General features: G+C 48.1%; 1 protein-coding gene across 2 annotated transcripts in view; it reads right to left on the bottom strand.

Annotated features, from left to right (window-relative positions):
* The window catches only part of GYPC (glycophorin C (Gerbich blood group)), a 47,408-nt gene that overhangs the window by 13,607 nt on the left and 16,933 nt on the right, over positions 1 to 16,868 (bottom strand). The window contains exon 2 of one of the 2 annotated variants that reach the window (XM_068967666.1): positions 3,481 to 3,525. The exons of the other annotated variant lie outside the window; for it this stretch is intronic. Coding sequence (XP_068823767.1) covers positions 3,481 to 3,525 — 45 coding nt within the window. The remainder of the gene's footprint in view (positions 1 to 3,480; positions 3,526 to 16,868) is intronic. 2 annotated transcript variants of the gene reach the window in all.

Below are 16,868 nucleotides of genomic sequence, written 5' to 3'. Positions count from 1 at the left end.
GTGAGACAGGGTCCCTGCTCGACCAAGGTCAGGATCAGGCTCCAGAGCCCAGCAGCAACTGGGAGGAATTTGCCGAGCTGTGGATAAAGAGGGAACAGATAAATGTACTCACCATCCACTGAGTACAAGAAACAAGGCCCTAAGGAGGGGAGGCAGTAAATACTATTAGGAATCTTACTAGTCTCCTCAAATGGTATGGTACTCCACCTTTCTCATCTCAAGGGATGATGACACCTGTGGTGTAGGAAAGAATTTTGCAGGCAAGCCACCCCATGTCTCATAGCCCCCTTTACTTATCTGTAACACAGAGATAGTAAATCCCCAGCCTAAAAGACTGACAGCTGAGGCCCTGGTTCTCACAGTTGAGTGTGCATGGGAAGTGCCTGGGGCACGGGATTTGTCATACCCCAGCTCCCTGGGTCACTGCCCCCACCACCCAGATTATGAGTCAGCAGGGCCGGGTTGGGCCTGAAAGCCCGCATTTCTCACCTGTGCAGGTGATGCTGCTCTGGTCCAGGGGCCTCCCACTGCAAACCAGTCCTTTGAAAGGGGGACTAGGGGTGGGGGGCTGGTACCCTCTCAGCAATGCAAACAAGCAGCTACAGCCACAGCTGCCTGGGGCTACAGCCTCAACGCCCTTTCTTTCAGGACCAGCTGATGGAGCTGGAGACCTGGCAGAGTGACACAGTCTGAGCACTGGTCACCTCTGCTGGCTCCCCTGCCTGTCTGGGCAAGGGGACAAGGGACATTGTACCGAGGTCTGGTCGCTACACATGCCCTCTGACCAATGACCAGTCAGGAGGCTGCAGCATTGCTCTCTGGAAATTCTGGAAGGGTCCTCAGCTGGCCCTGGATGCCCATGTGTGCCTTGAGTGAGCGTGGTGACACCCAGGGAAGGAATTAGAGCCAAGGCTGATTCAGCTAAGTACACCTGGGCCTTGATGATGTAGCAGGCAAGGGCTTCTCCAGAGGAAGTTGTCACAGGCACCAAAATGTCAAAGGAAGTGGGTTCTTGGAGATGCTCTGAGGAGCCAGAAAGCGACTGTGTGTCTCAATTAGCATGGCCTGGCTTCCCAACTCCCCACTCCTCCAGGGCCGGCTGGAGCCCAAAAGCCTCTGGACCTGCTTTTTCCAGCCCTAGCTACATCTAGCCATGGGGATGATGAGGGTGCAAGAAAGCCCCACCTGCTAGATGGGAGCCCCCTGGGTACCTGGGAACTGAGCATGACGACCTGGTTTGGAGTGGACAGGGGACAACACGAAGGGTGGTCCCGCAGGGTGACTTGAGCCCCCGCCCGCCATCTAGGCCACCTTGGGGAGTGCCGCAGCCTCTCCAACCCGTTTCCTTGGTGTTAGTTGCAATGGTGCTACTCTGTAGTCACCATTCATAGACCTCTTATGAGTTAGACGATCTTTTTGAGTATCACTTATCCTTGTCCAGTGTTGACACAGATTCAGTCAAAGTGGGGTTCTCACAGTGCCTCAGGATTTAATGAATCATGCCTGTGCAATGAAGTCTCCATAAAAATCTTAAAAGGAGAGATTTCAGAGAGCTTCCAGGTTGGTGAAGTAGAATGCCTCCATGGGCCACCATGCTGGGCTCCAAACCCCCAGAGGACTGAAGTTCCTTTGTTTGGGAACTTGCCCTGTGAATCTCTTCACTGGCTGTCAATCCTTTCCTTGTCTTCCTCTTTACCCTGGGGAGGCTGACCCTACTCTGCATCTCCTGAGCTTCCAGGCAGCTGGTTTCCATTTAAGTTGGGAGATGGTAGCAGGAAATTGCAGTTTTGGAGGACAGAGAGGGATGGTTATGTTTTCTTTGCTGCCTCCATGACGATGGCTCTTAACCAGATGGTCTTCCCTTTACAACTTCCGCTGTAACTCCAAACACACCATCCCCACCCTTGCTCCATCAGCCTCTTTTAACTATGGCTGAGAAAGACTAACAAGACCAAATTTACATGGCAGTGCTTGATCTCCTGCTGAAGCTTGAGTTCTTAACCACTTGAAACTGTATCTGCTTCTTTTCAAGAACAGAACAACTTCACGCAATGGAAGAAGTGGGTTGCCAACTCAGAAAACCAGCGCCTGAACTACTTTTGTTCTAGATACCAGTATATAGAAGAATGCACTATTTTAAACTTGTTATGAAGATAAAATTAAGAATGCACTTTATAAAATGTAAAGCACTACAAAAATGTTCATGATATTTCATGTATTTACATGCTATTGTCTAAAATATATGCTGTCTAGATTGCTCAAAAAATGTGGGATTTTCAAAAATGGGTACCTTTCCTTCTCTCACACATTCTTTGGCAAATATATCACCCCAAGGATCAAACTCCATTTCTAGTCATTGATCCTGGAGAAATCACCTGAAACAGCAACAGAAATTCATGCTTGGCAAAGTGTATTGCCATTGGGTTTAAGATGGAAAATAAGAGAGGACTATCTAAATGTTTTGCATCAAGAAACTGGTTCTGTAAATTATGATACATCCACAGGACAGACAGTTCTGCTGCACTTACTGAGGGACACATGGGAATTCTTAGTGACAGGGGGAAACACTCATAGTATGATTTAATGGAAAGGAATAGGACTCTAAATATAAACTATGTTAAACATTCTAGAAAAGAGTCAGTAGAAGGAAAAAAAGGAAACACACTTTCTTGAGATGGTGGCTTTTGGGTTGTCATAGGTTAGGGGGTAGGTTGTGGGGGTGTCTTTTTCTCCTAATATATAGATTTTACACACATCCTCATCCACATATATGTTCACGCATGCACCTGGGATCTGCAGCTCTATGGCCATCTCCCTGGGCTGATGCAAGTGCTTCACTAAGGCACGGGCCCCAGCCTTCACTGGTGGTGCCGGTTATGCCCCAGCCAGGGCCAAGCGCGTGGATGGTGAGCAGATCCAGTTACGATGGGGATGATAGCTCTGTAAGGAGCAGCTGAACGTGGAGGCCCAGGGAACGGGCCAGCGAGGCTCCTCCCAGCCCTGATTTCAGGCCGGGGGACCAATGGGGACCAAGGACCTGACCTCTCCAGCTTAGAAAAGAGCAGAGGCCAGGGTTATAAAGCCTCTCCTTGCTGGGGGGTGGGGGAGAGACATCTGGCTGCTCTGAAGATTTATCTGAAGAGAATGTCTCCTCCCGCAGATCCTGCGAAAGCGGAACCAACGCCCCCGCCCCCCACCCCCACCCCCTGGCTCTGTGTGGCCTCTGTTTGTTCCATTCACACCCTGAGGTTGCTGCTGTTCTGCCCCTGCCTGGCCTGTCAGTTAGATTTGGTCATAGATTTTCTTATCACAGGAAAGCCAGGCAGTAGGTGGAAGAACTTCCTTATCCTCACTTCTCCTTTCCTCCCCCTTCCTGAATACAGTGTGGCCCCATGGGGAGGATCAGGGGCATCCATGGACCACTTTGGGGATGTGGGTACTGCAGGGACCTAAAGACCCATATGTAGAGGGAGCACTTACCTGGGGTCCAAAGGGGTGTCTCCATCACCGCTGCCTTCTCTGTCCCTGGCATGAGAAACAATGGCATGAGACAGGTGTGGGCACCCTTACTTTTAGAAATGTGGAGAGTGAGCCCAGGGAGATCCTGGATCTCACCCAAGGCCTCTCAGCTAGAGAGCAGCAGAGCCAAGGCCCCAGCCCAGCTAGGCCCTGGCTCTCCCCCTGCCCCAGCGGCACTCAGAATGCCCCTCTCCTACTCTGACATCACCACCACCAGCAGCAAAGGCAAAGCAGTTGGTTGGCTAAAAATTTCCTTCAAGTTCCTGCTACCCTTTAGCTTCCACCTCCCCCAGTGACTACTGTCTCTCTTCCCACTCGAAAGCCCTCCTTTCTAGACATGCATAATGATATAATCACCACCACTTAGGGGCTCACTTTATAAGTTCCTGTACTGGTGCAATTTCTCAGAAGAACGAATTGGATGCAATAATGCCCATCACTTTACAGTGGAGCAAACTAAAACCTGCCTGAGGTCACACAACAGCAACATTGTGGGTGGGAATGGGGTCTGATTGCAAAGCTTCCTCCAGAATCATCCCTTCAGAGAAAGTTCACTGAGGGCCCATCACATTCCCTTTATTAGAGTCTGAAGGTCTAACAGTGGACTGCGCTAAGACCCTCCCTTGGGGTTTTCCATTCTAGGGTAGGGAGAGACAATAGGGAGTTAAAAATAGGGATTCATGATTTAAGGCCAGGGAGGTGATAAATCCTGAAGACATAAAAAAGGGAGAAAGGGAAAAAGAATAATTGAGGAGGTGATCAGGGAGGTCACCCAGAGGAGGCCACGTTTGGGCTGTGCTAGACTAAATGCTTTTGTCCCCTCTGCCCCCTACCGCTCCCCACCCCTGCCCAATTTCATATGTTGAAACCGAACCTCCAGCATGGTGGAATTGGGAGGCCATTGGAAGGTGACTAGGTCATGAAGGTGGAGTCCTTGTGAATGGGATTAGTGCCCTTATAAAAGAAACCCCAGAGGGCTCCCTCAGTCCTTCTGCCACATGAGGACGCAGATAGAAAATGCCCGGATATGAACCAGGAGGTGGCCCCCACCAGATAGCAAACCTGCTAGCACTTTGATCTTGAACTTACTTCTCAGTGCCCAGAACTGTCAGAAATACATGTCTGTTGCTTTAGCCCAAATCTGTGGTAGCAACTGACCAACAACAACTGTGGCATTCATTACAGCAGCCATAAAGGACTAATACAGGCTGAAATATTGCAGCCTGTGAGCCCTACAGACATTTGAATGAGGAAGGTCCCAAGGAGACATTAGCAGGCGATGTGTTCCCAGGTGAGCCAGGGACCATGTGGCCACTGCAGAGAGAGGGGCAGAGTGCTAGGAGGTGCAGTGATAACAGGACAGGTTGGACCCTGCAGCACTCTGTGAGGGATGGGGGGCCAGCACAGGGGTCCAGCAGGAGCCGTATGAGCTGTGTATGAGAGAGAATCATCACTTTGACTGCTGTGCTGAGGAAAGACCCTGAGTAAAGATGGAGAGGCCGCGGCCATGGTTTAGGCAAGCACCTGGATAAGAGCCGGGGTGCCACAGGTGATGAGGGAGGGGGACATTTGGGGTATATCTGGAATGCGGGGCAAGTAGAACTTGCTGATGGGTTAGATGTGGAGTGTGCACACAAAGGAAAAAAAAAAGAGAGTTTTGGCCTGAGCAGGGAGGATGGAGTTTACTACAAGGGGCGTGTGGTGTGGGGCAGGGAGGGGGCAGAAATCAGCGCTGGTTGAGGATGTGTTAAGCTCGGGGATGTGTTAGATGTGAAGCACAGGTGCAGGGCAGGCCATCGGAGAGAGGAGTCTGGAGCTCGGGGAAAGGTGAGGGCTGAAGGGGTAGCTCCAGCATCACGGTGGCACTCACAGACATGGCCTGGGGCCACAGCCCAGCAAGTGTAGATGAAGGAGAGGAGCCAGAGCTGAGCCCTGGGCCTTGGACTTGTGCAGCAGCACTGGAGCCCAGGACGAAGCAGGCATTGAGCCAGGAGAAGCCTTGGGGTTGGGGGCGAGCCACACCTGGGAGACTGGGCCAGGCTCCCCTGGAGTGGCTGGGCAGCCCTGTCACAACTTTCCTCCCACTCAGTCTACGGCTGCCCTGTGCACCCCAGGGCCTGTGTGTGTATGAGACTCCACATCCTCACACACTATAAATGTCACCACTGAGAGCTCCCCTCTCTCGCCTGCATCATCAAATTGGCCCCTGCCAGCAGGTCACCCCTGACAGCACACTGTTCTGCAAATTGAAGAAAAGATAAACCTCCCTTCTTCACACCTTGTCTCCCTCCCACGCCTGGGCCCTTTCTCTGCTCCCCCTTATTGCAAAACTCCTCAAAAGGATTTCTATACCTTCTTTTGATGTTTCAGAGGTTTCTTTTTCAGTGAGATAAGCCTCCCTTATAATTGGTGCTTGGAGGGAAAACAAGCGGAGGGAGGAAATGGACAGAGGGAGGTGGGGGCTTGTTGAACAGGGGATTTGGATTGGAGATCACAGCACTGAGTGGGGGGGGACCAGTCAATCTGAGGATGTGTGTGTGTGAATAGCAGGTGCTCTTAGCCAGGCTTGAGTTCAGCTGCACAGGATTGGGAAGAGCTATATTTACTGATCTAAACATGAGCCAGTAGGAGAAAAGAAGAAAAGGTTAAGGGAGTTCTTATGTTCATTCAACAAAATTCATCTGGGGACATAGCAGGTTAAAAAAAAAAAGACAAACAGCTGAAATTTTTCTCTTTCTAGAGTTTACATTCAAAGGAAAGGATACAAACAATACAAAGAAGAAAAACACAGGCTATGGAGTATACTAGACAGTGTGAAGACAAAAAAAGAAAAAAAAGGACAAGGACCATGAGCAGGAGTTACAAATTTGAGTAAGTGTGGCCAGGGAGAGGTGGCATTTGACTACCACCTGAAGAGGGTATGGGAAAAGATATCCAGTGGATATCTGGAGAAGAGTATCTCAGACAGTAGGAACCGCAGGTGCAAAGGCCCTGGGGTGGGAGCAGCTCCAGTGTATTTAAGAACAAGCCAGAAGGCCAATGTGGCTGGAGTGAAGTGAGCCTGGCATGAGCTGTAGAAGATGCAGCCAGAGAATTAATAGCAGAGGATAATGGAGGACCTAGAGAGCCCTGGACAAGCTGCAGTTCTTACTCTGAGGTATACAGGGGCCATAGAAGGATTTGGAGAAGAAGAGTGATATGAACTGATTGTCATGCAGTCAGGATCACTCTGGCCACTGTTCAGGGGAAGGGGACCAGGTTGGGGCCATGGTACCGTTCAGAGAACAGAGGATGCTGGTTTAAACTTCAGTGGGAGAGGTGAGAGGTGATGGGTTCAGAACATATTTTCTAGGAGATGTGATGATTGGCTGTGGGGTCTAAGACGCTCTGCAGGGAAGTGAGTAGATGGAAGGTGATGGACAGGGCAAGTGGTCAGGTACTAGATTCAAGATGCCCACTTGTCTGAGGAATTGCTAGAGTGAAGATGTGGAATCAGCAGAGGCCTGAGCTGTCGGAGATCAGGCCACTTGAAATGAAGACTTTGGAAGTGCCCCGTGAATGTTTTATTCTGGTTATGACTGCAGGAGCTGATGCCAAGGGGGGAATTGAGGTTAATGGTGTGTGTGTGTGTGTGTGTGTGTGTGTGTGTGTGTGTGTGGACAGCTCGCAGAATGATGCTGGTGAGGCAGCTGAGATGCTGAGACAGACAGCGGATGACTGCTTGGAAGAAGAGAGCATGATGTGTGTATTCAGGAAGGAAGGAACAACAGCGTCTCCTGTTTCCACACTGTGCCCAGCTGTAAAGCCAGGTTTCTGCTGCAAGGGAGGGGAGGTGTGTTCAGTCGGGTTGGGGTAGGAGGCTGGGTGGTTTAGCCTGTGGTCCCTGTGTGCTGAGATGCCAGGGAGATAAAGGGATCTGGGGACAGGGATAACTGGAAGGCCTGGGTGTCCAGGCGTTTGTGTGCCTTCTCCTTTCCCTGCAGCTGCTTTTCTCTGCCACATTGTTCAGTCCCCAGGTTGGACCTCCTGGTGATTCAAGGGCTAACATCCTTGGCATCGAGACCACAGGGACATGAGAAGCCGGGTGGTCTGTCCCTCCCCATTGTCTCAGTGTTGGGGATCAGCCAGCCACACCGGGCCTTTTGTTGTGCAGCTCCACACCCCACTGCCCGACATCTCAGAACCTCTGGACTCTTTCAGGAACAAATCCTCTAACTTTATCCTTTATGGTTTCTTGTGTGTGGTGGACTGGTTGGCCGGAAGGAAGTTCCTGGGGCCATGGAGATGCTGTACCATGCTGTAGACACTCCTGCTTAGCTGTGAAGCTCAGGTCATGCCACCTCCTCTGAGAAGCCTTCCCTGATTTCTGCATAGGGCTCATCTGCTGCTTCCTCTATTCCTGCAGGAGCTGAAACCTTTCTCATAAATATTGTAGGCTTTGCAGCCCATATATGGTCTCTGTTGCATATTCTTCTTTGTTTTATCGGTTCTCCTGTTTTTTCAAACAATCCTTTAAAAATGTGTAAACCCTTCTTAGCTAAACAGGTCACAGGCTGGGTTTAGTCTGAAGGTTGTAGTTTGCTGAACAACTTGTTCAAATCATCACTACAATGCTTTGTGGTCATCCATCTCTACACTCATTTTTGAGCTATAAAGAGGGAGGATTGTATTTTACCCCTCACTATCTGACACAATGTTGGGTTGTTGGATGAATAAGTGATGTTGCATAAAATATCTTCTGACATGTCCCAACTGACTCTTTTATCATTATTTTTTCTACACACCTGCCTCTCACATGTTAAATAAATAATCTCTCTGAGAGTCTCCAAGTGAGCCATTAAACAGTCGTCACTTCACAGAGGTACACAAAGCTCCCAGTGATATTAATGGCTCTCATTTATTAAGTCCTTGGTTTGTAGTAGATCATTGTGAAGGTGAAGCTGACATCTTGTGTGTGTGTACAGTGCATGCATGTATGCCTGTGCATGTGTACATACGTGCATATGTTCACGTGGTCACCCATGTGGTTCAAGTACTGGCCACTTGGCCTCTGTGTGGGCCATAGTCATGCTGACATGCCTTCCATGGTCCCTGCTCTCCAGCTAGATCACGTGTGCTAATCCTTACCACTTCTCCAAGGACTTAATTCACTTAAGAAATCATATAATTGCATTTTCAGCACAATTAGGTACCTAATTACATGACTAAATGTCCTCGATCAGACTGCATGTGTAAATGATGATGATGTCGTTAGCCACGCTTTGTTATTGGGTTCCATAAGTTAGAGAACAGGAGACAGAAAATGCTTTTCTCTTCCCTTTGTGAGCTTTGACAGGCAGGATCCACAGAGACCCAAGTCAGCCCCGGAAAGTGAAAAGGATGGTGGCAAGTGGTGGTAGGGTGTGCTGCCCTGGGATCTGGTCAAAGCCTCAGGGAGAGCCTGTCAGATGAAGGAGTAGGGTGATTGCATTCTACAGACAGACACTAGCACTTCTTCCAGGATGTACTAAGGGGAGTCCAGAGTGAACCAGAGATATAGGACTTTCAATTCATGAACTCAAAAGGTAAAGACAGAGGGAATGATCCTTGAAGGAAGGAAAGCATGTTCCCCCTCCACTCCCTGGAATTCTTCTCTTCCTCCCAAGCCAGGGAGGGGGCTGCATCAAGGGACTCTGCCTTCTCCTTACCCTGGGTGGAGCCATGCTGGGCTCACTATTGCTACATGTGCAGTGGGGTCATGAGGGAGCCTGCCTCTGAGGCTATTTGTGAGGATGGCATGAGATGATGCATATGATGGTGTCTGCACACACTCACAGATGAGTCTGGGCACAATACATGTTAGCTGATACTGTGAGTAATACCACTGTAGTTTTTTTTCCTGCTGGAATAGTGTTTGAAAAGCATGCTAGGAAAGAGAGGGTGCATTCTGATCTAAATATTGGGAATGTGTTGCTCGAAGTGGTGGTAAAGAGAAAGGAATGCACATCAGCAAACTGCTCTTTACAAAAACTGTCTGAAAGTGTTTCAAGGGAGCACCTTGTATGTGAAGGGAGGGTGGATTGCAATGCCAGGGGGACACGGTCATGAATCCTGGCTGCTCCACTATGACCATCTCCAACCCTCAGCTCACTGATCTGTAGAGAAGGATGCACCTGTATGGCTCCCAGGAGGTTTGTATCCAACATATGACAACTCTTCCTATCATTCCCACCTTTTTAAGAATAGGTCCTCTTCTGTCTCTCTCTTTCTCACACACACACACACACACACACACACACACACACACACGTACTTGGCTTCTGGATGTAGGGTGCCTGGGGGAGCAGAACAGGGGACCAGTTCTTGTGACTTGGGGGGCAGGCAGTGTTTGTTTCCTGGAATACTTGGGCTTCCTGAGTACTTCCGCTGTGCTGTTAGCACTCTTTTTGTCCTCTGGCTATCAGGGCAGGAAAGGGGCTTCAGGAAGTCATCAGCTCATCTCTTCAGTTTGCATCAGGCAATGGAGCTAAGAAGTTGCCTGGCTGTAGTTCAAGCCCCTGCATAGTCTTCGTGCGTGGGGAGGAAAAGCCACTTTTCTTCACTGCTCCCACCCCACCACCCCTGTGTCCCACCCTCCCTCTCTTTTCCTCCCTGATGAAGATACTTTACAATATGTCTCAATCCATCACCCTGACACACTCCTGCTCTGTCTTTCCAGCATCTCTCTCCTCTAAAGGTCTTGTGATTTATGTTTCACTAACATTAATCTTTTAAAAGCAAAGAAGTCATAAACACACACATAACTCTTCCTCCTGTCAATTGAAATCCCACGACACAAATCATCTGCCATCTAAATTAAATGTTTCTTTCACAGAAAGTGATAAATGCCCTGGAAACCTAATCAAATAAAGCCAACAAACTTAAACTTTGTTTCACTCCAGAATTTTGTAGGTGGTTTATTTAAAGTTCCACAACGGGTTAAGTTCTAATGACCAACAGGAAGGGTGAATTTCACTCTCCTGTTATTTTAATGCAGCTAATATAAACAGAAAGGATTGTCCATATTGCCTCATCAGGGATCTCAGCACCTCAAAATTGGGTTTGAAATCTAGCACATATTAGGGGGTTAAGGGAAAGTATAAACACAATTTACTATTCTTTGGACAGGTGTACCGATTTCTTAAGCAAACCAAGTAGAGAGAGCAAAAATAGAGTCAGCAAAAAAGACATTAGCCATCTATAGGGTTGGATCTATTCGAGTAATCAGGATTAGGGAGGGACTGCCAGGTAAGCCAGATGGTTTAAGACAATGTAGATTTGAAATACTTTTATCCTTTTTAGTATGAATGACTTTACATTAAAACAAATGCAATGTTTAATTTTATACCTCTTATTTGGAATAGGAAAAGGAAGGGAAAAATATCAATGACTAAATTCAGTACATGTTTTTAGTTTATTTTCCTCTCTTCCTTTTCCTTGTCTTATTACTTCTTCCACCATCACTATCCCATTTGATGTCATTAATAAACTTTATCACTCATCTGCTTGGTGAGTAATGAAGAGTCTTAAAGGTGAGGTTAGATAAACTGTGTCTTCTCTTGTAGGCAATGAGCAGATGAGAGATTATAGAAAAAGAAAATCTCTAGAAAGTTTGTAGTACAGGAACGGAGAAGAAAGTCTTCTCTCTTCTAAGTTTAGAAGAGCCCTTTGGAGCTACCAAGAAAGGATCAGCATGACCCAGTAAGAGAACGACAGGACTGAGAGTAATGCACGCGGAGAAGGAGGTATAGGTGGGAGGTGGGGGCGCCAAGAAGGCACGCTTGACAATACTGGGGGTCTTGAAGCTTAGAGAGTTTGAGGTTCTGGAAGGAGTGTGGTTAGAAGTTAGCTAAGAAGACATGTGTGTTGGGAGTGTTAAAGCATTATGAATAAGGATTTATTGTTTTGTATTTAAGTATATCCAGTCATTGAATCACTTCTACGATTGCATCACTTAAATATTTAAAATTAATTGGCTTCAGATTTTCAAATTTATACAAAAATAGATTTTTTACCTGCTGTGGGAGGCATCCATGAACTACATGGAAAGGATGAATAAGAAGGAAATCTCAAAAGCATCCCTAAAAATGTTTTTAAGAGTGGGAATGCTTCATATACTCAAAGAGTCTTTGCAGTTAGGGACCTGGCCTGGGGCTTGAGACAGTGAGCTTGCTCAGAGCAGCAGGAGGCCGTGGCTTATGGTCCTCAACTCTGACTGGACAGTAGCATTTCATGAGAGCCTTTGAAAAACACTCATGTTCTGATAAAATGCAGGATGATAATTAAACTTCACTTCTAGATAAATAGCAACACAATTTTTAGTATGTCCCAAATAATGCATGACAGCTCCATGGACTGTTCAGTTCTTTTGTCAACTTAACAGATGTACTGTGAGTTCCCTAATAGGGATCCACCCAGAGGAGACCACTGGGAGCTCCCAGGACTAAACTCAGAGTGACAGCCACAAGCCAGTCCAAATTCCCACATTGTCATTTCACACATTCACATCGTTTCTGTCCCATGTCAGCCCCTTGTAGGTCACATGAACTCCAATTATATTTTGCACCCCCAGGTTCTGGCTCTTGCTGTGCCCTCTGCCTGGAATGTCCACTCTACCCAGCTTATCTGGTGAATGTCCACACATCAATCCACACTGGCCCACTGCCACCTGTAGAGGGCATCTGTTCTGATCTTCTGGAAGGAAGTGACCTTCTGTTTCTATGGACAGACTCATCAAACACATCAAAGAACTCTGGGGCACACTGAAGGCTCTGGCATCTTCCTTTTGGTGCCTGATATTTTGCCAGGTGACCTACACATGGTAGGTGACCATCTAGGTGATCATCAAAAGCTTACTGAGTGAAAGTTCCTCCCAGCAGTGCAGTGAAACACAGCAGGAAATTTTCCAGATATGTAGTTACATAAGCAGGAGTTGGCAGTGATCGCAAAACACACTGTATCAAGCATCTACTAGCTGCTAGGTGTGAAGACCATCTCTCTTGCCTTTATCACTACAGAGAACATTTATACATGCTGGTCCTCTGGCTCTGAGGATTACACAAGAGGCTTTGACTGATTCCAGGGGAGAGATTTGAGGAGTCCTGCTGTTTCTTCTGTAGACACAGCTCATGAGAGCAGCCACCCTGGCTGGTCCTATTGCTCTGCCCCTCAGCCTGCCTTTTCTCTGGCCTTGAGTAGTTGTCAGCCTCAGTCAGGGAAAGCTGGTTTCTCAATACATCAGGTTCCTCTGGTTCCTCTCAGTTCTCCAGCTTGGTGTCCATCTCGGGGTGGGCCACCTGTGTGGTCCAGTTTTAGGGACTAAGAGTCAGGAGCTGCTGCTCCTCCTGGCTGTGCTGTCAACCCTTTTTAAAAAATGTATTATTTATTTGGCTGTATCAGGTCTTAGTTGTGGCATATGGACTCTCAAGCTGTGACCCCCAGGCTCCAGAGTGTGTGGGTTCAGTAGATGTGGCACACAGGCTTAGTTGCTCTGAGGTATGTGGAATTTTAGCTCATCGACTAGGGACTGAACCCCTGTCCCCTGTGTTACAAGATGGATTCTTAACCACTGGACCACCAGTGAAGTCCCCATGAGGGTTACTTTGACAGCACTCCTGCAGATCATCTAAAGACAGGCTGTACCCCTCTGCACCCACCCTGCAGGCCTCTTCGGTGGCTGCACATCCAGTCACTGGCCCGGGATGCCAAGTGGCCCTGTAGGACCTGCCCTGCATGGAAGCTTGCTATCTCTGCTTATCTTGGAGGGATCTTCAACCTCATACGTATTCATGTACCTAAGCACCTGGAGCAGAGGGCAGCCAGCAGATCAGCTGGGCTCCTGCTACTGCTTTTTATGGGTCTGCTCTGTGCTGGGGATTCACTCACATCATCTCACACTCAAGATGCTTCTCATTCAAAACCATTCTCATGGGACAGCCACAAATCACGAGTAGCTCTCAAGAACTGAACTTCTGCAAACAACCTTGCCAGACTGGCATTTCCATCCCTGCTTTAAATATAAAAAGACTGGAGCTTCGAGACAGCGTCCAAGGACAGAGCCAGGATTCAAACCCAGACTGAGGCTCTACTGTTGACCTTGCTGCTAGGCCCTGGCCCTGTCTCCCAGTGTAGGCCAAAGCCTGGTGGTGGAACCCTAGTGACCAGTGGAGGCAAGATGCCCTCCACCTGTGAAATCCTGGGTGCTCCCAGCAGGGCACTGGACATAGGGATGACCAACCCATTTTACAAATGGGACAAATAAGGTCAGAAAGGCCAAGTCACTTTTCTTTCTTTTTTTTTTTTTACATATATTATAATCAATTTTTATTGCTTATTACAGGAAAGGTATTTTTCTTTTAAAAAAAATTTTTTTTTAGTTGGAGGATATTTGCTTTACAGTGTTGTGTTGACTTCCATCATATAACAATGCAAACCAGTCATAATTATATATATGTATGCGCTCCCACTTGAGTCTCCCTCCCCACTCTCATACCACCCCTCTAGGTCATCACAGAGCTCCAGGCTGGGCTCCCTGTGTTATACAGCAGCTTCCCAAGAGCTGTGTGTTTTAGACATGATAGTGTATGTCAATGCTACTCTCCCAATTCGTCCCACTCTCTTTTCCTTGCTGTGTCGAGTCCATTCTCTATGTCTGTGTCCCCATTCCTTCCCTGCAAATAGGTTCATCAGTACGATTCTTCTCGATTCCATATGGCCAAGTCACTTTTCACAAAACAGTCAGCTAGCCCAGTCTGTCCTACCTCAAGGACAGGAAATTTAACAGTGACCCAAGCTTAAAGGAAAAGAGGTTAATGTTTGAAGGTAGAATTTCTGTCTTCAAATGGGGTGTGTGGGGGGCGGTGGGGTGGGGAGATGAACTCTTTGATCTACAAACCAGAGCTCCCAGGAAGGGGGCAGGCAGCCTGAGCTTTTGGATCTGGCAAACCTACTTCAAACGTGATCACATCACATTAGACCAAATGCCTTAACACCTCCCCTTCCCCAGTCTTGGGGTATCTTATCCAGGACTAAGAACAGTAGGGCCTCGCAGGGAAGGGCTCAAACCACACACTTGATCCCGATATGCCCCTGGGAGGAGCCAGCTCCCACTGTCCTGTCAGAGCCCTAAGGCCTCCTGGGGTCCTTGTCCCATCAGCCTCATTGCCAAACCTCTGTGTCCAGTGGCTTCCTATCACGTCCTGTTGCCTGTGGTCACCGGAAGTCAGCTCTAGTGCCTAAGAAAGTAAAGAAGCTTCCTGGGTCTGGCAACCCTCACTTCTGATGGGTCAGGCCCTGAGGGCAGGTTGAGAAAGCAGCTGGTGAGCTGGGCCCAGGCCCATTTTATCAGCACCAGGCCCGCCCAGTGCTGGCACCAGATCCACTGCTGCTGTCTGATAAGAGGCTCCGCTCTGCTTTCTTGAAACCGTCTGGAGCTTATCAGAGGCAGGCCTGGGTGAAGGAGCCATTTCCATCAGCGTGAATAAAGGAAGGGAAGAAAAAAAACCTGGGAGAAATAGAATGCCTTTGCATGCAGACACAGTCAGGCTATCTGCCTGATGCTGGTGCAAGGCAGATTCACAGGCACGGGCAACCCCACTCAGAAGCCAGCGGGACCTGAGCTGAAAGCAAAGAGGACGGCTCCCTGCTAGTGCTGCTGGCCATGTCTCCTGTGTGTGGTGTGTGTGTGTGTGTGTGTGTGTGTGTGTGTGTGTGTGTGTCGGTGGTGGTGGTTTGGTGGCTTAGTCACTAAGTCATGTCCGACCCTTGTGACCCCATGGACTGTAACCTGCTAGGCTCCTCTGTCCATGGGATTCTCCAGGCAAGAATACGGGAGTGGGTTTCCATTTCCTTCTCCAAGTGTTGGGGGTGTGAACCAGGTTCAAGCGTGAAGCATTTATCCCCTTAGATTTTAATTTTTTATTGAAGACTAGTTGATTTACAATGTTGCGTTAGTTTCAGGTATATAGAACAGTGATTCAGTTACATATATAAATGTGTGTATGTGCACACGCATATATGAGCTTCCTAAGTGGCACAAGCAGTAAAGAAATTGCCTGTCAATGCAGGCGACATAAGACATGTCTGTTTGATTCGTGGTTTGGGAAGATCCCCTGGAGGAAGGCATGGCAACCCACTCCAATATTTGTGCCTGGAGAATTCCATGGACAGAGGAGCCTGTGGGCAACAGTCGATGGGGTCGCAAAGAATCAGACATGACTGAAGTGACTTAGCATACATGCAAGCAGTGTGTATATATTAATACTATATTAATCCCAAACTTCTAATTTATCCCTCCTTCCTTTCCCATTTGGTAACCATTCATTTGTTTTCTCTCTGTGGGTCTATTTTTGTTTTGTAAATAAATTCATTTATATCTTTGTTTTTAGATTCCACATATAAGCAATATCATATGGTAATTGTTTTTGTCTTACTTCAGCTAGTGTGATAATCTCTCAGTCCATCCATGTTGCTGCAAATGGTATTATTTTATACTGTTAATGGCTGAGTAAAAACGTCCCCTAGGTTCATGGCACAAAAAGCACTCGGCATCATGGAGGAGGATACTGCCCGCCAGTAAGTGAGCCTGTGGGGTGCAGACATTATGGAATTGAGTGACAGCTGGACTGTGGGGTTGGCTCTTCCATTTGCTATTGGTGTGGCCTTGGTACAGTCATTTGTCCCTTTTCCAGGAACACTCAGGATACCGAGTTGTGTGAGGATCCCAGACCCTTCATTTAAGTGGTGTCTAAGAGCACTCCCTTCCCCGGTGGGCACAAGGACAGCCTGCTTGGCCCCTTGGCTTAAAGAGATCTCAGGGGAGGCTGACCCTCCCTCCACACCCTCTGGCCTGTCCCAGGCTGCAGGGAGGACCAGGCAAGATGAGAAACATGTCCATGCATTGGTATATGCGAGAGGTTCCAAGTACAAAGGGTGCTCAGGTGACCCGAAGCCCAGCATGCCTGTCCCATGGAGATGAGAAGCCAGTCACTTGAAGAGCACCTCCATTTGCATGCAGGGATGATGATATCTGAGGGCAGGAGGCAGCCAGGATGAGCTCCTGAGCCATATTTAATTGGCCCCCATCACTTAACCAGATGGTTTCCAGGGCAGCTCAGCAGATTAAACACAACAGTGTATAAACCAAAAGCAGATGAAACCTCAACCTCTGTTCCCGTCTTAGGAACCTGGCTGCTAGTGGGACTTTCCTCTGTGACCAGCTGCATTAATTTGTGCCTCTTACATGGGTGTGTAGAGAGACTCAGGTGGTAGAATCCTGGCTTCTAAGCTGAACTGTAGGAGCCCACACTGGTCTCATCACCCTTCTGATAATA

This window comes from Capricornis sumatraensis, chromosome 3 (assembly GCF_032405125.1).
Source record: "Capricornis sumatraensis isolate serow.1 chromosome 3, serow.2, whole genome shotgun sequence".
NCBI lineage: Eukaryota > Metazoa > Chordata > Mammalia > Artiodactyla > Bovidae > Capricornis > Capricornis sumatraensis.
The sequence above is the reverse complement of the archived record's forward strand: the minus strand, read 5'-3'. Positions and strand labels throughout refer to the sequence as shown.